This window comes from Chiloscyllium plagiosum, unplaced genomic scaffold (assembly GCF_037043375.1).
Source record: "Chiloscyllium plagiosum isolate Xiang-an unplaced genomic scaffold, Cpla_swu_hap1 HiC_scaffold_2, whole genome shotgun sequence".
NCBI classification, from domain to species: domain Eukaryota; kingdom Metazoa; phylum Chordata; class Chondrichthyes; order Orectolobiformes; family Hemiscylliidae; genus Chiloscyllium; species Chiloscyllium plagiosum.
In genome coordinates this window covers 109464923-109489576 of record NW_028270140.1, presented here as the reverse complement: position 1 = coordinate 109489576, position 24654 = coordinate 109464923, and the positions used below count along the sequence as shown (strand labels likewise).

The following is a 24654-nucleotide window of genomic DNA, read 5'->3' as shown; positions in this document are numbered from 1 at the left end:
TAGACAGGTTAATCCAGTGAACAAAAACTTGACAAATGCAATGTTATGTGAATGAATGAGACATTGTGCATCTTGGTAGGCTGAATATTATTTAAATTAATGAAGACAGGCAAAAGCTACAAAACAGAAGTATTTGGGAGTCCTCATCCATGAATCACAGAAAGCTAGCATCCAGGTTCAGAAGGTAATAGAGAATGCCAATTGGATTTTTTTTTATTTCAAAGGGAATGGAACGTAAAATTAGGAATATTTTGTTGAAACTATACAAGGCACTAGTCTGATCATAGCTGGAATACTGTGAACAGTTTTGGGTCCCTTATCAAAGGAAAGTTGCATTGGCATTGGACATAATCCAGAGAAGTTCACAAGGCTGATAGCAGCTACAGAGGGACATTTTTGGGCCTATACTCATTGAAATATAGAATAATCAAAAGTGATCTTATTGAAATATACACGGTTCTTAGGGTAGATGCAGAAAGGTTGTTTCCTCTTATGGGCGGGTCTGGAACCTGAGGGCATAATCTCAAAAGGAGTTATGTATTTAAGACAAAGATGAGTAGTGGATCTGTGGAGTTCTTTATCACGGGGCTGTTTTGGCTGAGTCATCCTCACTGAATGGAGTCCTGAATGGCCTTCTGTTCCAACATCTTACTGCCTTAATAAAAGTTTCAAAAAGTGAAATCTTGACGAGGATCCAGCAAATAACTGAAAGTTCAGGTTTCTTTGAACATTAAGTTTCTATGGCAATTAAACTACAATGCAAAAATAAAAACCAACAGAAAAAAATAATTCAAACAAAATTATGAAATCCGAAACATACTTTTTTTTTTAACCCCACAATCCTTGTATAACCATACATTTGTGCATTCTGTACCTATTTGTATTTTGCCTGTTGGCTTGCTCCCAAGTGGCTGAACCATTCCTGGTCGAAGGCAACTGACTTTGAGGGTGACTGCAGATGGCTTTGTTGGATGGCATCAAATAATTGTGTGCTTAGAATGCTCATAGAAACAGAAAATAAGAGTAGTAGATCATGCAGCCTACCATTCAGTATGATCGTGGCTGACCGTCCAGCTCTGTACTTTGTTCCTGCTTTCCATTAATCATTTTAGCTCTGTAGCTATATCTAACTCCTTCTTGAAAGTATTCAGTGTTTTGACTTCAACTGCTTTCTACGGCAGGGAATTCCACCCACAGGCTCATCATTCTCTGGGTGAAAAACTTTCTTCTCGTCTCAGTTCTAAATGACTTCCCTATATCCTTTGACTGTGATATCATCAAGAACATTCTGGTCTGCTTTGGGCAATACTGTTCTGCATTTGGAATAATATTCTACGCTGGCTGGCTGATGGGCAATGGCAGAGTCACCAGTGGAGTTAGTGATCAGCAGGTGAATACTGTCATCTGGAAAGAGGGCAGCAAACGTCTCTGGATTCTTCTCTGGAGCAGGACCTCAGCAATTATAATAATCTTTTGACGGACGTTTGCTGGACTGTCATAACTCGAAGGACTTGATTTTTGAAAACTGATATCCTTAGCCATAATTTTTGCAATCTAATTTCCGTAAGCAGAGCTTCCACTGCATCCCTTAGATATTCGATAACCTCCGCTTATGCTGCAATTGAACTGAGACATTGGTCATCAGACAATGTACTATGGTTATTTCCACACATCACTAGTGAAATTAAAATCAGTAAATGCTAGATCTTAGATCAACGATGTGACTCTGGGTACCCACATGGCCTCCAGTTATGACTGGCTGTTTGTGGGGTTCATGGAACATTCCTTGTTCCAGTCCTACTCCAGTACCTTCCCACATCTCCTCCTGCAATGCATCAAATGACGTACTTTGTGCTGTTTCCCCATCTCACCTGGGATTGGAAAAATGTTAATTTTGCTTCCAGTTTTTCTCCCTGCTCTTACCTTCACGTGGTCCACTTCTGACTTCTCCCTTCCTTAACATCTTTCCATTTTTGGGGATTGACTAGCCATTGGTATCCATAACAAACCCACCAACTCTCACAGTTACCTTTACTATGCATCCTTGCTCCCCGCTTGTTGTAACTACTCCCAGTTTCTCCATCTCCATCACTTTTGTGTAGATGGTGCCACCTTCTGTGGGGATGCCTCAGAAATGTGACTTTCTTTTGCAGCTGAGGACTGGACACCACCATGGTTGACCGGTCCCCTGGCCATGTCCAACCCACTTCCCACACTTCGCCCGAACTCCTCCTTTTCCCTCTCACAAAAAAGATAGAGTCCCCAGTCCTCATTTTCGACCCCACCAGCCTCGACATCCAAAGGATCATAAGCCACTCGACATCCAAAGATCACCACCTCCAGTGGGATGCCCCTGCCAATCACCTATCCTCTGTCAGTATTCCACGGAGATCATTCCTCTGGGACACACTGTCTTCACTCCCAACGCCCTCATGGTATTTTCCCATGCCATTGCAGAAGGTGCAATGCTTGGTCATTTATCTCCTCACTATCCAAGGCCCCAGACTTACCTAACATAAGAAGCAGTGATTTCCATGCACTTCACTCAATCTAGTCTAATGTCCTCACAAGTCACAATGTGGTCATCTCTACATTGGTATGATAATACACAGAGTAGGTGACTACTTTGCAGAACACCTTCGTCCTATCTGTGAAAGAAATGAGTCCAAGGTTCTAGTTGTTTGCCACTTGAACATGCCACTTACCAACATTTCTGTCTCAGGCCTGCTGTAGTACTCCAGCTAGACCCAGCATAAGATGGAAGAGCAGCACCTCATCACCTTGAGGACATTATCGCTTTCAGTTTAATTTTGAGTTTAATCATTTTAGAGCATGAGCAAGTTCTTCGTTGTCTATTACCCACTGGATTCCTCAGATCCTATCATGACATTGGTTGCTTTCAGTGCAACCAACCCATTTTCACTCGCTCACAGTCCCTGTTATTACCTATGTAGCTTCTTAACCTATCTACCTTACTATCTCCATTCTGTCTCCAGTACATGCCCCCACAAAGAAAGGAAAAACCCTCCATCGCCAGCATAAAATACTATCTTTTCCTAGCTGCTATCCATTCTGAAGAAGGATCACTGGACTTGAAACATTAGCTCTGTTTTCTGTCCATGGATGCTACCAAATCTTTACTGAGTTTCACTGGAAATTACTCTTATTTCAGATCTTCAGCATTTGCAGTTCTTTATTTTCTTTTCAGTCATAAAACGACTGAACTGGCCTAAGAGTGATCGGGCCACCAAAGTCTTCCCTGTCCCATCTCCATCCGCTAACTGGAATTTTACTCATGGCATGGCAGGGCGGGGCACGGCAGCCCCAAGCATAGAGCCTACCAGAAGAAATTTGGAAGACTGGAAGACTATCAGTTAGTGTTGTGCTTCCTTTCCACACATACTCTGGCACTAGTTCTCCCACCCCTGTCCTGAACTACCTGGTATCACTTCCCCCACTGCCCCCCCCCCCCCCCCGTTTCCCACTTAATTGCTTGCTGGTTCTGTGAATTCTATTCAAATTCTATAATTTGTCTCTTCCTTTATGGTCATTATGTTCACTTATTTTAATTTTTCTTTCTCTCAATTGAACTTGTGCTGTCATTTGCGAATGTGATTCCCATGTTTTGCATCCTCTCTAGCACTGACCTCTGCCCATGGTTACTTAATGATTCTGTAATTCTGACTTCACAAAAGTGCATTCTTTTCCACACCAAAATCTTTAATCTTTTGTTATTTTCTCCCCACAACTGAAATGTATCAAGAGTTTCAACAGCAGCCTAAGGCTGTATGGTACTCTGGTGATGGCTGAATATATAGTTTGGATTGCATTTTATGGTCGCAGTTAAAAGGGGACAAAATTGAATGCCAGACTGCTCAGTTTATGATGTTTAGCAATCAAGATGATTCATCCTTATGTTAAACTGGAGAAAAGTATGGGATATTCAGAATTTGATATATTTGAATATTAAAATTTAATTTGATTAACAAAAACTTTTGTTTTTCAGTATTCATGCGCTGCCTGTTGAGTAAGTTACAGAAAGGGCAACTGATTGATGAGTGGTTTCCTCTCAGTTCACATTTTCCACTAAAAGGCATTGAACCAGGCTCTGTACGGGTAAGAGCACGGTATTCATTGGAAAAAATCATGCCAGAAGAGGAATACAGTGAATTCAAAGAGGTATTTTTGTTTTATGTGTTTGTTTTCGGTACTTTGTGTATTCATAGTCTTGTGTGTAAATTTCATTAAGTATTATCTATCAAATATTAACTAAAATGTGTATGATGCCAATCCTTTTTTTTTTAAAAAACAAGAGAAAATCAATCACACTGTTTACAATTTGTGGAAAACTCTGATTTTGAATTGGTTTCCTCTTCTGGTCTCTTCCATCATATTAAACACTAATGTCAGTTGCAATAACAGTAAAATCACATCTTGTTTTGAACAATCTCACTATGCAATCCAACAGAACTATCCTGTCAAGTCATAATAATATAAAAGCATCTGCATTTTGAATTCATGATAAGAATTCATGTTATGCTTCAAAATTCACAATCTGATTTAATGAATTTCATGTATTGTTACATCTAGTTGGATAAATAAGTAGGAGACAGTAGATCTGATTTCCAAAAGTCATTCATTAATTTGCATACAAAAGCGTAATATGTAAGGTAAGAGCTTATGGTATTGGAGAAGATGCATTAAAATGGATAGAGCATTTATAGGCTGATAGGAAATGAAGATTTAGAATAGGTATTTTCAAGATTGCAGGCTATGATTGTTAGTAATGCAAGGATCCGTGCTGAGACCTCAGCCTATTGACAATTTATTGTTTGACTTCTTCTAAATATACTGATGATTTTAAAAAAATAGCTGTGAGTCAAACACAGGCTGCAAAGAGGTATGGACAAATTGAGTGAGCAACAGGTGGCAGCTGAAATGTGATACTGAAAACTGTAAAGTTACGAACTTTGGTATTAAAAGCAGAAAAACAGAGTATATTTTAAAAGATGCAATATTTCTAAATCTTAATAGCACTGTAGACAAGATAGAGCACATTATAATCCTACTTGCTTGCACCTGGTCCTTTAACTTTACAGGTTAACAGCACTAGAGGTACAGATTAAGTTGAAAATTTCTTCCTTGACAATGGGGAAGTGAATGATTGAGTGATAAGCTTAGATGGTCCATTTAAATATTTTTAGATTACTTACAGTGTGGAAACAGGCCCTTCGGCCCAATAAGTCCACACCGACCCTCCGAAGAGCAACCCACCCAGACCCACTCCCCTACATTTACCCCTTCACCTAATACTACGAGTAATTTAGCATGGCCAATTCACCTAACCTGCACATTTTTGGACTGTGGGAGAAAACCGGTGCACCCAGAGGAAACCCACGCAGACACTGGGAGAATGTGCAAACTCCACACAGACAGTTGCCTGAGGCGGGAATTGAACCCGGGTCTCTGGCGCTGTGAGGGAGCAGTGCTAACCACTGTGCCACCATGCCACCCACTTGTCACGAACTTCATTACAACAGATTTATATGTTCATATAAATAGTGATCAAACAATTTGTTGCAGACCATCAAGGTGAAAGTGCAAATGGCTGTCATCTATTTTGTTCAGTTGAAACAGTCACAGTGCATGTTTCTCTCTGCAAAGAACAGGGCACCTATTAATGTATGAAGCTTCCAACAAATGCAAGTGTGCTACACTGAGTCCAACTGACAGTCCTAAATTGATTGTCAGCATAATTTCTTCTACATTTAGGATTGTCCAGAAAACGTCCTCATTTGCAACATATTGTTCATTATTAGATGTGATTCTGCGATTGGACAAAATTTGTCTTTACTGTCAACCTGCATTTATAGGTGTATTTTCTGTGGCAATGCCTCAACCAATCAGAGTCCACTTTCCAATCAATCAGCACAGTCCTCTCATGTCATGTAAATCTTGGGTTTCCTTTTGAATTTGTATTCTTGAGAAATGTCCTAATAAGTACAAGACAAAATGTCCTTTTTTAAAAATCAGCAATACTCAAGTTCTGTATTACCAAGTATAATTTGTATATATTTATTGCTAGTTCTCTGGTGCTTGCTCAACTGGATGCCACTGGATTTAAATTGAAACTGCAGAAGCATGTAGAAAGGGCTAAGTAGATTTTAGTTAACTACCTAAATAACGTCAAGCGTTAGTGTGCTGCAGAAGTATTTATTTGTGTAGGCGCATTTTTGACTCTCTAAATTAGTATATTCATTGATCAACTGTTTCTAATCAACATCAGTAATTCCTCCTCCAAATTTAGTTTACAAGAGAGATTGCCCACTTAATCATCAAGCTGTGCAATGAGCAAACGATTGCATTTGTAAATTGCCCTTCATTAGGAAATAATCATTATTTTCAAGTAAGAACTTTAAAGCTGGTTACCTAGCGAAGGGAGATGGAGAATTTGGAAGGTAGAATTCTGTGTTGTTGCAATTTGGCAGAAAGAAAGATTTTTAATTGTGTCATGAAATATGAAGTTTGTATAAGAGCCTGTTGCCAGAAGAACAGTGAGTTTGAGTATTATGCCCTTAACATAGTCAAACATCTTAAATTACTTTTAAAGGGTTGTAAAACAAAAAAAATGGTTTTCGGTCACATAAGCTTATCAAGTCATGTTATCAAAACCTTCATCAAAGAGGTAAATTTTAAGGAAGAAAGGGGTGGACAACTTAAGATCTAAATCTCAGAGTTACTGCTAATAGTAGAACGTGTAAAATTGGATACACTCAAGAATTGAGTCATCACAGGTATCTCGGAGGGTTATCAAACTAAAGAAGATTGGAAAGAATTTGAAGATTCAAGTCATGGAAAAGTTTGAAAACAAGTGTACTAATTTTACTATCAAGGATTACTTAACTAGGAGCCGTAGGTCAATGAGCACAGTGGAGATGGAAAATGGGTCTGCTATGATGTGGGCAGCCAGTATTTTAATTAACTTAGGCACACAAAGGGTAGGACATTTAAGGTCATCTGGGAGTGCTTCTGAATAAACAAGACTGGAAAAACAAGAATATGGACAATATTGTTAGGTGAAATTATGCCTAGCTTGGTAGACTTCAACCTTGTGGCTAGCATCTGACAACAAATTTGTATAAAGGAGTCCTTCGAGTATCAGAGCTTAAAATCAGTCTTGATTAACTTCCAACATTATATTGCCAATGTGCAGAACTTGGAGGTCTAAGCAAATCTTAAATATTTTTCTTGAAATCACACATTTTATTGGAAGTGTATGAAAATAAAGTAATGTATATTACATTTTGAATAGTTCATGATTTCTTTTTTTTTTTGTAGCTTATTCTTCAAAAAGAATTCCATGTGATAAATGCCTTATCCCATGTGTGTGGTCAGGATCGGACGTTATTGGCTAGTATTTTACTAAGAATTTTTCGGCATGAGAGACTTGAATCGCTTTTACTACAAATACTCAATGACAGAGAAATTAGTATGGAAGGTAGGCCAATCAAACTTAAGTTATTAACCTATTCAATCGAGGTTGTTTATTGGATTTAATATATTAGTTATGGACATTTAGATTTAAAGCACTGAGAATCATTTTTGTGTATTTGAGATGTTGCAAAAAGAAAATGCAAGTTGAGTGAGTTTGAATTAATAGGTTTTCCACTTTATAATTTAATATTCCATTAGTTTTTAATGAATAAATGCTAAAAATGACAGTTGTGCTGGTACAGCTTGCTGTTCCACAGTTCTTATCTGAATGGATGCCACTGTTATATCATGCAAGGTATAGTTTTTGACCTATATTTTAATTGAGATGCAAACTTCGAACAATAAATACTAACGATGAGATTAATCTCAAACTTTCCATATGCCGTGATACAATGTAAAATTATAAGACATTGAATTATTGTAGCTTAATTTTCTTCAAATATCCAGTTTGGTGCTGAATCTGAAATGGATATGTATCATTCAAAGACCCTGATTTGAAGACCATGTTTATATAACTAGTTTATTTTTTAAGAAAGTAATTTATCTTCTTTCTGAAAGAACTTTAGTTCTTTATTCTGTTATGGTCTCAGCAGATGTCATCACAAGATGAGTCAGACCCCAGACTGAAATTTGGCTTGATAGCTCTTGCTTTGTTTTGGTTTTAACAATGCTGAAACATAAGTATGCAATGTTGCAAATTTTGTTCACAAATGAAGATAAAACAGAATAAACCGACTTATAATACAAATTCAAGGTTTTTTTTTCCAAACATAGCAAAAATAGAATCTCATTAATCCCAAAACATTCCTTTCTTTATTGCAAGAAATACAACAGCTTTTGTTTAATACCCAAAGTGCGCACCCCTGGTATAAAACCGAAAAACAACTTCTATAGTACTGTCAGTAGAATCCCTGCCTCCAACACCTTGGCAGGTTTAAGTCGCATGATTTTAAAGTATAGATTAAAACTGCAGATAGCTTCTTGGAGCGGTTACACATCTGAGATAAAAGACATTCAGCTGTAAGTCACCTCATCAGGATTTACTCCCAACACTTCTGATCTGAGATTAACATTAACATGAACTTTTTATTTTCAAGTAACCTAATTCACTACACCCATCCTTTCTCAGGACCATTGGTCATTACCGCTGTCTTCATCCATGGACTTCACAGGCCTGCTCAAAGTAAAACATTAAAGGAACACAGTGAGAGGGTGTTTTCCTAAGCTTAAATAACCAGTTCAAAAATATCTAACACACCAAGAGGCCCCATTATTTGCTATCAACTTGCAAAACAATTTTAAGTAAACAAAAGTCCAAAGCTGGGCCTTAAAACCAGTTTTAAAATAAACTACTGTGGCAACAGAAATAGTTAGAAGTTAATTGTTGACTCAAAAGCTAAAAATCCAAGCTTACATACATTTAACATAATTTGTTTTAGAAGTTACAGAAATTGTGTTGTAATTCATTCTTGTTTTGTGAACATCAGTGGCAACGACCAACATTTATTACCATTCTCTAACTGCCTTTGAGAATGTGGTGGTATTTCCCATCTTTAAAGTACTGAAGTCCATCTGAAATAAGTGCAACCACAGAGGTATAATAAGTACAGTTCCCAAATTTGACCCAACATATGAAAGAATGGTGATAGCATTCCAAGTAGGATGGTCTGTAACTTCTAACTTGCTGCTATGATTCTGTGAAAGGCTTGTTTAATGAGGTGAGATTGAGTAGTTTGGGTCTCTACTTGCTAGCGTTTAAAAGGATGAGAGGAGATGTAATTCAGAAATGTAAGATGCTAAAGGGGATTGACCAAGTAGGTGTAGAACATATATCTTCCCTTGTAGGGCACTCTAGAATGAGAGGTCATAGTTTTAGGCTAAGGTGTGGCAGATTTCTTCAGTAATGTGGAGGAATTACTTACTTCAAAGGAATGTGAATTCTGGAATTCACTAGCCCAGAGTGTGGGGGGCATTAGGAAACTTAATAAATTTAAGGAGGGGACAGACAGATTTTTAAATTAGTAATGAGTTAAAGCATTGCAGAGAGCAGGCAGAAAAGTGGAGTTAAAGCCAAGATAAGATCAGCCACAATTGTATTAAATGGCAGTGCACTCTTGGTTCTTATGCCACTTCTCAGTCTAAGTTTTGAATACTCAAATTTTGCTGCATATTCATGACTAAAAATTCCCTTATGAGTTTATTGGAAAGAAAATCAATGCAGCTGATGACACTACTCTGAGGAACTTCTGTATCACTAGTCTGGTCCTAAGACCATTGGCCTGTATTAACAACAAGCATCTTCCTTTATATTACGTTTGACTGCAGCTTGTGGAGAGTTTACCTATGCTTCCCATAGATTTTAATTCTGTTAGGGCTCTTAAAGTGACATTCAACTAGGAAATTCAACTCTCGTCCATTTTTGGACCAAGACTCTAATGAAATCATGACTGAACGTAGACAGGTTGTAAGTAATTCACCAAATTATTTTGCGCTTGTTTTCTGTGAACAAGACATACCTAGAAAATCAGCCTTATTGTTGGATAGATAGCAATATTTAGCTAAGAGTGTGGCTAGTTCTGGAACACAAGTGTGGAGTACCATTCACAGAATGTTGTTAAGTGCCCTAACCTTTTCTGTATATCATCCTTGTTGCCACTTTTTGATATTCCATAAAGTGATTATAATTGACTGATGACTGGCATCTATTTTCTGCTTTCATTGTTATGTCCTCTACCACTGTATGATTGTGCTCTCAGCAATTTAAGAGACTGTTGTGCTTGCATTGAGGAAACATTACTGTGTAAATCTTGTAGTTTGAGTATAGTCCCATCTCGCTCGTTAATGATTTCTCTGTGGTAATTAAATAATTGTCAATAAAATGCTGATATCGTCAATAGACAAATAACCCAGATACCCACAGGTAGTGGTCTGGGGATCTATAATGGCATGTAAAGTTTGAAATCAGAAAGAAAATTTGGAGTTAAAAGTCTAACAATGATATGAAACCAGCATTGAATCTTATAAAAATCTATCTGTTCACTAATGTCCTTTTACTCAACTAAATCTGCCATCCTTACCTAGTCTGGCCTCCATGTGTTGACAGTTCCGCAGCAATGTGGTTAACTCTTAACTGGCCTCTTGAAATAGCCTAGCAAGTCACTTAGTTGTATGAAACATCTAAAAGGTCTTAACAAAGGAATGAAATCGAGCGGGCTACCTGGCATCAACTAATGCACTGGAAACAAGTTCAGCCTTATCAACCCTGCAATGTCCTCCTTGCTAATTTCTGGGATCTAATGTCCAAATTGGGAAAACAATCTTACAGACTAGTAAAAAGACCAGCTTGACAGTTTTGTACCCACAGAATCATACAATCCAGACAATACCATCATCGTCCCTGGGTACACATTGTTTCTCTGGAAGAATAGACCCAGCAGCAGAAATGGTGACACATGACGCACAACCAGGAGGGAGTTACCCTCAACATTGTGTTCTCAACATTGACGCTGTCTGTAGATCCCATGAAGTATCCTGACCTCTAGCTAAACATGGGCAAAGTAACTGCACCCTCAACTGATTAGCAGCATTTAACAAGGGTACAGAACATATTGTGGGTGGGGGAACTTCAGTGTCCATTGCTTGGTAGTGGCCATGACTGAACAAGCTGGTCGAGTCTTAAAGGAAATAGCCTGCTAGCCTGGGTGTGCAGCAGATATTGAAGGAATTAATGAGAGAAACACATACTTGAACTCATCCTCCCCAATCTCCCTGCTGTGGATGCACCTGTCCATGGCAGTATTGTAGAAGTGGCCATCACTGACCTTGTAGTGATGACATCCCATCTTCAATTGAGAATATTCTTTTATCATGTTGTGTGGTACTGCAATAAGTGGTATATATTTCAAACAGATCAATTAATTCAAGACTGAGTAACCTTGAGGTGCCATGAGCAATCAGCTGCATTGTTATTGTATTCAGCTACAATCTGCAAGCTCATGACCTGGCGTTCCTATTACTATCAAGTGTGCAATATAACACTTAGCTAAAAATAAACTGTCAGCCTGGTAAAGGTACATCATGGGTGATGCCAAGCATCGTAAGCTTCAAGAAATAGACTTGGCTATGCAATTCTACAACCAGTAGATCAGATCTAAACTTTGCAGTCCTGTCAAATCCAGTCATGAATGATAGTGGATATTTGAACAACTAACAGGAGAAAGAGGCTTCATGTATTTCCATTCACAATGATGGAGGAGCCCTGAGTACATCAGTGAAAGAGATGAAGCTGAAGTATTTGTAACAATCTTTAGTCAGAAGTGTCAAGTTCTATTTTTTGCCATGTCCAGAAATCCTCAGAATCACAGATGCCAGTCAGCACTTAATTCGATTCACTGCACGTGATATCAAGAAATGGCTGATAGCACTAGATTCTGCAAACAATGTGGGCCCTGACAGCATTCTAGCAACTATACTTGTACTTCAAAATTTTCCATGCCCCTCACCAAGCTGTTTTCATGCAGCTGTAGCACTGGCATCTACTTGATATATAAAAAATTGCTCTGGCATGTCCTGATAACAAAAGCAGGACAAATCCAATCTTGCAATTACTTGCCCATCAGACTGCTCTGATGAAAGGAGTCATCACCAGTTCTGTTAAGCCATATTTGCTCAACAGTAACCTACTTACTGATGCTCAGTTTGCATTTTACCAGGCATGTTCAGCCCCAGATTTCATTGGTTCAAACATGAACAGACACAAAGGGGTATGACTGCCCTTGACATGAAGGTCATATTTGACTGAATCAGGCATCAAGAAGTCCAAGCAAAACTGCATGAATGGAAATGAGGATGGTAACTCTCCAATGATTTGAGTCAGACCTAGCATTAAAGGAGCTTTGTTGTGGTTGTTGGAGTTCAGTCATCTTAGCTCCAAGGCAGTATTTCCTCAGGGTAGTGTCCTAGGCCAGCAATCTTCATTTGCTTTGTCAATGATCTTCCTTCCATTATGAGGTCAGAAGTGAGAATCTTTGTGCACTTGTTAACACTGTACAACACATTTCATGATTTCTCAGACAATGAAGCAATCTATGTTGGAATGTAACAAGATCTGATTTATGTTCTGGCCTGAACAGACACATTGCATTTAACATTGCCTGGCAAGAATGAATTTCTCCAAAAGAGAATCTAACTATCTCTCCTTGATATTCATTGGCATTGATACCATTATAAACATCTTGAGGGATACAGTTGACCAGAAACTGAACTGGATCAGCTAAACAAATACTGTGACTGCAACAGCCAGTCAAAAACTTGGAAATCTTCAATGAGTAACACGCCAAAGCCTGTTTAGCATTTAGAAGGCATGACAGATATGTGATGGAATGCTTGCCAGTTGAGTCTGGCTCCAACAACACTGAAGAAGTTTGACAACATCTGAACAGTAGCCATAGTGTTTATTCTCTACATTGCAGAAGTTCACTGACACTTTTTAGACAGCACTTGCACATCCACCCATCTCATCTACTGTATCCATTGCTCTTGATGTGGTCTCCTCTATACTGGGAAGACAGAACACCAACTCATGGAGCGTTTCAGGGAACATCTTTAGGGGACACTCACCCAACAACACCACCTCCCTGTGGCCAACTGCTTCAACTTCCCCTTCCACTCCAACAAAGACATGCAAATTCTGGGCCATTTCCACTGCCAGATCCAAGCCACCAGATCTCTGGAGGAAGAAGCCCTTATCTTCCGCTTTGCAACCCTTCAACCACACTGCACCAATGCTAACTTGACTAGTTTCCAAATCTCCCCTCCCTCCAACTCATTCCATATCCAACCCTCCAACTCATTACCACCCTCTTGATCCCTCATCTATCCATCTTCCTTCCCATCTATCCACTCCACCCTCCCTATCACAATCAACCCGCCCGCACCCTGTGCATCCATCTTTCTCCTTCCCAGATACCTTCCCGCACCTAGCCCGCCACTCTCCTATTTATCTCTCAGACCCCTGCCCCCCCCACCACCTTCCTGATGAAGGGCTTATGCCTGAAACGTCGACTCTCCTGCCCCGTGGATGCTGCCTTACCCGCTGTACTTTTCCAGCGACACACTTTTCAACTCTGACTCTCCAGCATCAGCAATCTGCACTTTCTCTCAGCAGCTTCCAAACCCACAACCGCTGCCATCCAGAAGGGCAAGAGCAGCACATATGTTGGAACACCACCACCTCCAAGCCACTTCCATTCTGACTTTGAAATGTATTGCCATTCCAGCAGCATAGTATCGTGGGAATACAACGTCAAAATTTAACTATATCAGACAGTGGAATCTTGAGATGGCACTCTAGAGTTTACAGAATTAGCTGGACACTGTAAATGAGAAGAATAATCACAGAAATGTCTTTAAATGTTGCACATGTAAAGGTAAATTAGTGGAGCATTTTATTCATAAAGAGCATTTGGATAGCCACAAGTTAAATGTAATGGAACCTAGAAATCTCTGAATCAGCTTTTAACAAAACCTATAAAACATTAAAATATGTAGCTGAATTAGTAAAGTACAAATCTGAAGAAATTGTCGTCAAACTTTAATATAGTTTCCCTTGACAGCCAGTCTAAGAATTAATTTTGTTGCATGTTATGCTACAGTGATTGTGTTGGTCATGGTTTAGAATTTTTCAACTTGTAAATTTTTAATCATTTCATCAAGTTAGGTGGCAAAAATCTGTAATAACCAATAAAAACTGTTGATTTCCTACATTGTGCAAATTTCTGTTAATTGTACATGGTGGCTCAGTGGTTAGCATTGCTGCCTCACATCGCCAGGGACTCGGGTTTGATTCCTGCCTCGGGCCACTGTCTCTGTGGAGTTTGCACATTCTCCCTGTGTCTGCTCTGGTTTCCTCCCACAATCCAGAAAATGTGCAGGTGAGGTGAATTGGCTGAGCTAAATTGCCCATAGTGTTAGGTGCATTAGTCAGGGGTAAATTTCAGGGAGTGGGACTGGGTTGGTTACTCTTTGGAGGTTAGGTGTGGAATTGTTGAACCAAATGGCCTGTTTTCACACTGTAGGAAATCAAATCAAGTTCATTATTGGAGTTAAAGGCTTGATGCAGTTTTATCTGCCTAGCTCCAATCCAAGAATTAAATGGTTTTCCACACTCAACTTGTCTTTTATTTATATGACTCCTCCTTCAGATGAATCCACCACTCTCTTCCGTGCCACAACTTTAGCAAGCACACTTATGGAGCAATATATGAAATCAACTGCAACACCATTTATCCATCATGCTCTGAAAGAAACTATTCTAAAGATAATGGAGAGTAAACAGTCATGTGAGGTAAGATACTGGGGTTTGAATCTAGTAATAAGGATAAGACTAATGTATTTATGTTCTCTGGGAGGAGAAAATATTCATTCCTTTCCTCATTTCATGGAATGTAAAAGCAGTTTAACATCAAAATCACTGGTATACAATAACCAGACATTGCCTTCTGAACACTTCGCAACTTTGTGCTTCAATTTGAATACTTAAATGGTATAAACGTTACCATTAAGCACGCAACGTGAATACCTAAAATGTAAATAATATCAGTAAGGAGTTAGGCAGGAATATTTGTTGGTTTAAAACTTGGTGTGGCATTTTGTGGAGCCCACAAGAGTCAGAAACATGATAAACGAGGTGCAAAATCTTGATTTTCTGTCAGCAGATTGAGATACAGTAATAAATTTTGAGACATGTAAAGCCCCTACTGGCCTGTAGCAGATTCATACGATATATATTTGCATACCATGAATACCCACTTGTTCAACAGTCTTTAAAATTATACCTTACCTTCAAGATAAAGTCAGGTAAACATGAGAATCTTTTGGCTCATGGTTTCTATTTGTTCAAAGATGGTGTGCATCTATCAGACTTGGTAGTTGTGTCTAAGGTTAACTGTTTCCTTTGTTTATCTCGACTGCATAAAGCATGAGGGCTTCGAACTCCCAAGGGTGAATAACTCACGAGGGGATTTGTGGAGAGGTGTCGGGGCATAGAAAAGTGGAAGAAAAACCAGGAGACGACAGCGGGTGGTGTTAGGAATATAGAGTGAAAAAGAGCCTGGTTTATCAAGGAAGCCAAATTGGAGTAGGAATACTCAAAGTTTTGTTTTTTTAAAAGTATGGAGCAATGCTGGACCTAATTTTGGGGAGCAGAGTCATAAAGTAGTAAATGTGTCAGTTGGAGAACATGTTGGTGATAGTGACCATAACTCTGTAAAGTTAAGGTCGTTATTGAAAGGGATAGCATTGAACAAGAAATAAAAGGTTCAGAATTTGTTTGGAGAAAGACCAGTTTTGATATGAGAACAGTGAGTGGCCAAAGTGGACTAAAAGCAGCCACTTGTAGGAAATCTGCATTAGAACAGTGGCAGTCATTTAAGAAGGAAATAGTGAGTGTGCAGGGCCTGTAAAGTAAAGGGGTGGGGTGAGTGCAGCACAGGGAACCTTGGATGCCATGAAAATGTACAGGTTGGATAAGATGAAAAATGGAAGCTTAGTCTTGATATCGAAAGCAAAGAAACAGCCAAATCCCTCGAGGCATATAGAAAGTGCATGATGTTACTTGGGGGAGGAGGGGAAGTAAAAGAGGGAGATGATAAAGCATTGGTAAAGAAAATAAAGGATAATTCAAAGACATTTTATATTGAAGATGAGGATAACCAGGGAAAGAGTAGGTCCCATTTGGCACTAAAGTGCAACTTGTGTGTCAGCAGAACTCACAAAGTAAATGTCTTAATTATTTTTAATTATTTTGAATCTGTACTTGCTGTGGAGAAGAATGGTGTACATAATTAAATAATGGAGGAAGATTGTGTTAATTTGAACAAATTAGCATTGAGAGGGAGGATCTATTAGCAATTTTAGCAAAGATTAAACTGTTTAAATTCCAAGGCCCAGACAACATTATCTTAGCCCTCTGTGGAAGGGGGGGAAAGAGAGAGATTGTGAGGACCCAGACATTAATCTTCAAATCCTGTCTGGACAAGGAGAAATGCCAGGAGGTTGGAAGACAACTAATATGGTACCATCATTCAAGAAGAGTGGTAGTGATAAAACAGATATCTCCAGGCCAATACTTCAGACATCATAGTTTTCCTCCAGTTTCTCGAGTTATGAGAGACAGAATTTATCTTCACTTAGAGAGACCAGGATTAACCAAGGATGGACAGCATTGTTTGCTGGGGGCAATTATGTCTGAACTATTTTGAGGAAGTGACATAGGCCTGTGGATAAGAATATTATGGTTATATTTTCCCCTTTTACTAGAAGGGTAAGTAGTCAAATACACAGGTTTAAGGCAAGGGGCAGGAGGTTCAGAGGGGATTTAAGGAGACTTTTTCTCATCCAGAGGGTGCTGGTTATTGGAAGTTTTAAAAGGTATTCAGATGAACACTTGAAATTCCACAGCATATAAGAGTATTGCCAAGTGCTTTTAAAAAAAGGATCGTATTAGAGTAGATAGGTACTTGATGACCAGTGAGATCACAGTGGCCTGAAGGGTCTTGTTACATGCTGTGATATTCTATGACTCTGTTTCTAATTTACAGCTAAATCCTTCCAAACTTGAAAAAAATGAAGATGTGAACACTAATCTGGCACACCTATTGGCCCTCCTCTCAGAATTGGTTGAGAAGATTTTCATGGCTGCAGAAGAATTACCTCAGTAAGTATCAAAATATGTAGCTGTACATTATTGATACAAATATCTAAAGATCTGAAATACTGTTAAATATGATGAGTAGGACAGTAACTTAGAGATCTGACTACATCCACCATCATTACGGGGCTAGCACTGGTTAGCACTGCTGCCTCACAGTGCCAGGGACCCGGGTTCAATTCCCGCCTCGGGCAACTGTCTGTGTGGAGTATTCTCCCCGGGTGCTCCGGTTTCCTCCCACAGTCCAAAGATGTGCAGGTTAGATGAATTGGCCATGGTGAATTGCCTGTAGTGTTAGGTGAATTAATCAGGAGTAAATATTTGGTGTGGGTTTCCCTTCGGAGGGCTCGGTGTAGGTAATCTAATCTAATCTAATCTAATAAAGGGATGGGCGAAGTTGGGTTCAAAAGGCAAAACCTAGAATTTTAGAAAAATAGGGGGATGAAAAAGAATTGAAGTTTTCCATTTGCTGCAATTTATTATTGCCATTCATTGTTAAGAATGTCCTTGTACAAACTTCAGTATTCCTTTCCCATCATGTGAGAGTAGAGGGCCAGAGGTAGAGCTCCACAATAACGTGGCACCAATTTAAGACTGAGATGAGGAAAACATTTCTTCTTTTGGAGGATTGAGTGTCTTTGGAACTCCTTGCCACAGAGAGCTGTGGTTGCAGGATCCTTGTGTACATTTAAGGCTGAGATGGATCTATTCTTGATCATGTAGGAATTGAGTGTTATAAAGAAACCTCCTCTATACTAACTCCCACCCTGCATTTCTGTCTGAAAAACAATACTGTACCACCACTTTTGCTCTCTTACCTTCAAGTCTGTTTTGTATCCAATTGGCTAGGTCCCCTTTGATTCCATGTGACCTAACCTTGCTAATCAGCCTGCCATGCTTTGCGGAAGTCCATGTAGACACCATCCACCACTTTGTCTTCATCAATCTTCTTTGTCACCTCTTCACAAACTCAATCAAATCACTATTTCCCATGCATAAAGCTATGACTATCTCTGATTAGTCCTTGCCTTTCCAAATACTTGTGAACCCTGTTGCTCAGAATCCCCCCCCAACAACTTACCCACCATTGATGTCAGGTTCACTGGTCTTATAATTCCCTGGTTTTCCCTTACCATCTTCAATAATGGCACCACATTAGCCACCCTCCAATCTTTTGGCATGTCAGTAATACAAATAACTCAGCAAGGGACCCAGCAATCTCTTCTCTAGCTTCCCACCAAGTTCTGGGATACACCTGATCAGGTCCCAGAGATTTATCTATCTTTTGGGTTTTAAGACCTTGAGCACGCACTCTTCTTTAATATGGACACTATTCAAGACATCACTATTTATTTCCCCAAGTTTCCTAGTACCTCTGCACAGTAATTATGGACGCGAAATACTCATTTAGTATCTCTCACATCTCCTGTGGTTCCATGTACAACCTTTAAGATGCCCTATTCTCTCCATAGTACTCTTTTGCATTTAGTGTATTTGTAGAATCTCTTTGTATTCTCCTTCACTCTATATGTCAAAGCTATCTCATGACCCCTTTTGCCCTCCTAATTTCTCTCTTAAGTGTACTTCTACTGCTTTTATACTCCCCTATGGATTCACTTCATCCCAGCTGTTGATATCTGACAAAAGTCTCCTTTTTCTTGACCAGAGTCTCGATTTCTTTAGTCATCCAGCATTCCCTACATGTACCAGCCTTGCCCTTCTCATTAACAGGAACATACTGTCACTGAACTCTTGTATCGATCATGCCTGCTGTCCATGTGAGGCATTCTATGATTTTTGCTCCTAATTTTGACCCCTGTATCAAACTGTCCCTCTCACTTGGAGTCTTGGGTTTAGCTTTGGAGTTTCTGATGCTGTTTCACCCTCCCTCCACCAGGTCTGGGGAATTTGAATTTGAGTCTTCTACACATTAGCAACTCTGCTGGTGCTGTCCCAATAGTTGCATGTCAGTTGGTCCTATCATCAAATAGGAATCTACTTAAGGCGAGAGGCTGTTTTTTTAAATCCAGCTTTTTTTCAAAGTTTGAACAACTCTTTCTGTCATGCTATCCTATGATCTAAAGTGTACTAATATATCAAATCCCATTCAACTTTAAGAAGTAACTAAAATCCTTGTTGGTAAACAATGGCCTAATATCTGTGACAAATATTTTCGTGTCTCTGTGAGTCAAGAAGAGTTTCTCAGTTATTAAGTCTTCTGGGTACCCTCCTAAATTCCGGCCTATGAGTTATCTTGCTGTGCTTAAGTCTCAGAGGATTCTGTCGCTATCCCAAATCTGCATATCAACAACAATTACAATGTCTTGCCGGGTGTGATCCTGAAGAAAATTGTAACTATTTAGCTGAAACGTGACTTTGTTCTGGGGTTTTGCTGTGAGCCAACCTAAAATTACTTATCAGAATATTTCCTGAGTGAAGCTATACAGTTGCCTGCACTCTAGGTGTTTCCAAGCTCAGGCCGACAGGTGAGGGTGCCCACTCTTATGACATGGGGTAAACCCTCTCTGTTAACTTTAAACCAGCAACACAGAAAAGATTTATCTCGTGTGGTAATCTGTGAAAATTCGAGAGGCCAAGAACAATTTAAAGCAAAAATTAACAAGTTGAGAAGATTTGTAGCTCAGGTTGAGGTTCTGGGCGTAGGTTTGCTCACTGAGCTAGAAGGTTCATTTTCAGACGTTTTGTCACCATACTAGGTAACATCTTCAGCAAGCCTCCAAACAAAGCACTGCTCGTTTTTCCTGCTTTCTGTTTATATGTTTGTGTTTCCTTGCGTTGGTGACGTCATTTCCGGTGGTGATGCCATCTCCTGCCCTTTTTCTCAGGAGGTGGTAAATGGGGTCCAAGTCAGTGTGTTTGTTGATAGAGTTCCGGTTGCAATGCCGTGCTTCCAGGAATTCTTGTGCGTGTATCTGTTTGGCTTGTCCTAGGATGGATGTATTGTCCCAGTCAAAGTGGGGTCCTTCCTTACCTACATGTAAGGATATGAATGAGAGAGTCAGGAACAGCTCAGTGAGCATACCTACATCATAAAAATTAACAACTTTATTCCTTAAAGTATAACACAGAGTAATTAACCAACAACTATCTTTTACTTTCCCTTCTATAATTCGAGTCCAATAAAACCCCCAATTAAAATTTGGTCTTTTCCCGTCTCAGGCGACTGCCTGTGTGGAGTTTGCACATTCTCCCCGTGTCTGTGTGGGTTTCCTCCGGGCGCTCCAGTTTCCTCCCACAGTCCAAAAATGTGCAGGTTAGGTGAATTGGCCATGCTAAATTGCCCATAGTGTTAGGTGAAGGGGTAAATGTAGGGGAATGGGTCTGGGTGGGTTGCGCTTCAGTGGGTCGGTGTGGACTTGTTGGGCCGAAGGGCCTGTTTCCACACTAAGTAATCTAAATCTAAATCTAAGTAAGGTTTACTGAAAAATTCAAATTTCAAAACCGGCCAGTGGTCAAATCATCTCTTTATATCTTCCACTGTAGATTTGTTCTCCAGGTCGGAGTTGATATTTTTCTCTGTGCAAACTCCTACTCTAGACAGGTACCTCACAGAGAATTCTGACTAACAGCATACTGGTCTTTTGGCAGTTCTTTATAAACTGTTCAACTGTTCCTGGTTTTATACCCCCAAGGCATTGGATTGTGTCATTGGCTTTTAATATTGTCGGTATACTTAATTCAAACTTTATTGGGAGTTTGGTTTTTTTTTTGAGGGGGTATAATTTAAACTGATTGGCCTAATTCAAATTTAGTTTTGTCTCCAGGCAACCAGCTATACTAGCTGCTGGACCAAAAGTTTATATTATATCTTGTTCAGAACACTTAGTGCTGTCAGGTAGCTCTGCTAGCCTTTAACTTTCTTAAAGATATAGTACACCCACATCTTCCTAATACCACTTTCATAGAATATCTAGCAACTCGTATGTTCCACTTGCTGCGTTTTCCAATGGTAAAGCCAGTTGTAGTGTCTGTTCGAAGTCCAGCTGAGCTTCAGCCAGTTTGCATTTTTCTGTAGTTATATCATCAATTCCACACACTCAATGGTCTCTGAGCATCTCATTGAGTTAAACCAAATTCACAGGCTTCTGCCAGTCATCTTTACCTAGTCAAAAATCTTGATACAGCTTCTCTTAGTTCTTGAATTGCCAAGTCAAAGCAATAGTGCCTCAGAATTAATGGAGGCACGAGGTCATAATATTCCTAAACAATGTCAATCAGTTTTTGAAAGGTTTTATTATCTGATGCCTCATGACAGAAAAAGCTGCAGCTCCATAGGCTATCAGGAGAATTACTCGTTTATCGTCTGCTACAATGTCATTTGCCCAAAATAAATTCTTTCCACATACTGGGCCCAGTCCTCAACTGCTGAGTCGAATGGGTCACCCGTCCCAAACAGAGACATGATATAAGAAAATGCTCACTCCCAACTTCAAAATAATGGTTATGAGAGAGTATCTTCAGGATACTGCTTTATTTTCATGGCCACTGAAATAACTCTCTTTAGAGGCCAGCATCCCATCACCAGTTACCCTTTCCTTTGACAATAGATTTTAGATTTAGATTCCCCACAGTGTGGAAACAGGCCCTTTGGCCCAAATCGTCGACACCGACCCTCTGAAGAGTAACCCACTCAGACCCATTTCCCTCTGACTGACTAATGCACCTAAGACTATGGACAATTTAGTATGGCCAGTTCACCTAACCTGCACATCTTTGGGCTGTGGGAGGAAACCAGAGCATGCGGAGGAAACCCATGCAGACATGGGGAGAATGTGTGTGTGGAGTTTGCACAATCGCCCAAGGCTGGAATCGAACCTGGGACCCTGGTGCTGTGAGGCAGCAGTGCTAACCACTGAGCCACCGTGCCGCCCACTAAACTGCCTTCAACTGAGTTATGCATTCAGCCCTGACATTCACCCTTTTACATCAGCCGGATAGCCCTAATTTGACCAGATTAACAGCCCCAGTCAGGGAACTGCTATTCTATGAGGTTCAGCTGGCCAACCTCTTTACAGTGACAACAGACATAATGAAATTATTGTGGTTTCAACCATGTCTGCAGATTCTGTGCTTTGGCAAACCCTAACTATTTGGTTGGTATGATCATAATAATGAGAATGTACAAGTTCAGCTAATGCAGTTCCCAATCCAGACTTTTGGCTTGTCACAGACATCTCTTGGATTTCCTATTCTGTCAGTGGCAATAGATGACAACTTTTCCACAACCAGGGTTTTGAGTTCTCTGAGTTTGACTCAGTGATTTCACAGTACCTAGAATGACTTCTGCAATGTACCATTTTTCAAGAATGAGGTTCATATTTGTCATACCTTTTATTATTTATGGTAAGGATTGAATAATGCAGATTGCAGGCAGCAGGTTCCTGTTTAGGATCCCATTTGTATCCAGTGACTTAATATTGTTTATTATGTTTTGAGTGGAAGACCTTATGCTATAGTTACCAACTTGAGCATCCTGAAGAAATAATAATGTGATGCATCACCAGCCTTTAGAGAATGTAAAATTGTACTTGATTTTTAAATAAGGGTTTTTGAACTCCAGGCAAACCTTGATGTATCATTGCAATGTATTATATTTCCACAGGGCTTTAAGATACATTTACGGATGTTTACAAAAATCTGTCCAGCAGAAATGGCCAGAAAATCCCACTATGAGGACCAGAGTTGTGAGGTAACAATATTTTGTGAATTATTTTTTGTGATTTGCCATTTCGGAGAGCTATTCCATGCTGGTCCTTTGTTGAATTGAGCTGGAAGTTAACAAAAACAACTTATTTTGGGGGGAAAAGAAAACAGTAAATTGCAGATTAACTGTAGGAGACAGCATTGACAAGCCTATCCGAGAATTACTTTCCCTCTGACTTTAGTAGCTACAATATTGTGATGAGTTCTATATGGCCATGTATGTTACTATGAGCATGTAGCATTGTTTCTTGGCTAATGGTTTGGTCTTGCACTTGTTCTTGCAGGTCTTCAGATATACAGTTGAAACAGTACAGACTCCTTGTCTTTTATCACATCAGTTAATCCCATTAAACTTAATGTCATTGGTAACATTTCATGGTGTAGCTTTATAGTACAGTATCCCGTCAAGTTTTTGCACAAGACTGTTTTTAAAATTTGACTTAGGATGTGCTTACTTAGGGACAAAAAAACCTGCAGATGCTGGAATTCAAATAGACAGGCAAGAGGCTGGAAGAACACAGCAAGCCAGGCAGCATCAGGAGGTGGAGAAGTCGACGCTTAGGATGTAACACTTTTTCAGGACTGGGGGTGGGTTTGGGGAGAGCTGCAGATAAAGGGGTGGCAGGGGCAGAGTGGTAAAGTGAAGATAGGTGAAGACAGGTAAAGGGTATGGTTTGGTTGGTCAGTGGGAGGAATGAATCCGGTTGGTGGCAGGGAGCAGTGGAAGGGATGGGGAGGGGCTGGGAAGGGAGGTTATTTGAAATTGGAGAACTCAATGTTGAATCTTCTGGGCTTAAGGCTTCCCAGGCAGAAGGTGAGGGGCTGTTCCTTCAGTTTGTGCTGTGGTTCGTTGTGGCAATGAAGGCAGTCATGTCGGAAAGGGAGTGGTTAGGGGAATTGAAATGGGCAGTGACTGGGAGGTCAGGTCAGCTTCTGTGGGCCCGGCTGCGATGCTCAGTGAACTGTTCCCTTAGTTTAAGTTCATTGGTTCATGGAAGGAATCAGATCATGGTACTCCTACAAGGTTATCTTGTTCATACCGTTTTGTTGTCCTAACCTCCTTGCTGACTGAGAAGAATGTTTCTTCAAGGACGTTTATCAAAACTACTTTGTGTCTAGAGCTAACTGCCTTCCTTTTACGCCTATTCTTCTACAAATATGTGTCTACTCTAAAATATAATTATTTAAAAAGCCTCATCCCAGGTAGGTCAAGCTTTCCCTTTCTATTTCATATAAAAATCAGAAATCTAATCAAATGACTTTCATCCGAGCTGCATTATCAGAGTCTTAATGCTGCATTCTAGTCCCATTTTACTAAGACTCGGAGGCATTTTGTTGTCTGGCTGTGAAGGCCATGATTTGAACTCTATGAAATACTACATCTGCTAAAATTTCCTTTGATTGTCTGTGTCAGTTAAGAAGAAAATCCCTAATACCCATTTTGTCATTTTCAGCCATTGGTAACTGCAGCAGTAACCTATCAAGTACATCAAGCAATGCAATTGCACCTTTACTGTTGCTTTACTATAATCAGACTAGTTCTGTCCTCGACTACTCTGGGACATTCTCTTTATCCAGCATTGCAGTGAGTTCCTTAATACCATTGCTCCTTCCCCTTTCTGTTAAATACAATCTTTCCTGAAAATCTGATCAGCTTCATCTCCCCTACATGGTCCCAGCTTCTCTATGGTTATCAGTATTAAAAGAAAAATTTATTTTGTCAGTTC

The 24654-nt window shown here is 39.7% G+C and overlaps 1 protein-coding gene across 1 annotated transcript in view; it reads left to right on the top strand.

Annotated features, from left to right (window-relative positions):
- Positions 1 to 24654, top strand: part of LOC122559261 (ras GTPase-activating protein 1) — a 197249-nt gene that overhangs the window by 133548 nt on the left and 39047 nt on the right. Inside the window, exons 16-20 of the mRNA XM_043708645.2 lie at positions 4007 to 4179; positions 7339 to 7498; positions 14697 to 14839; positions 17094 to 17209; positions 22827 to 22913. Coding sequence (XP_043564580.2) covers positions 4007 to 4179; positions 7339 to 7498; positions 14697 to 14839; positions 17094 to 17209; positions 22827 to 22913 — 679 coding nt within the window. The remainder of the gene's footprint in view (positions 1 to 4006; positions 4180 to 7338; positions 7499 to 14696; positions 14840 to 17093; positions 17210 to 22826; positions 22914 to 24654) is intronic.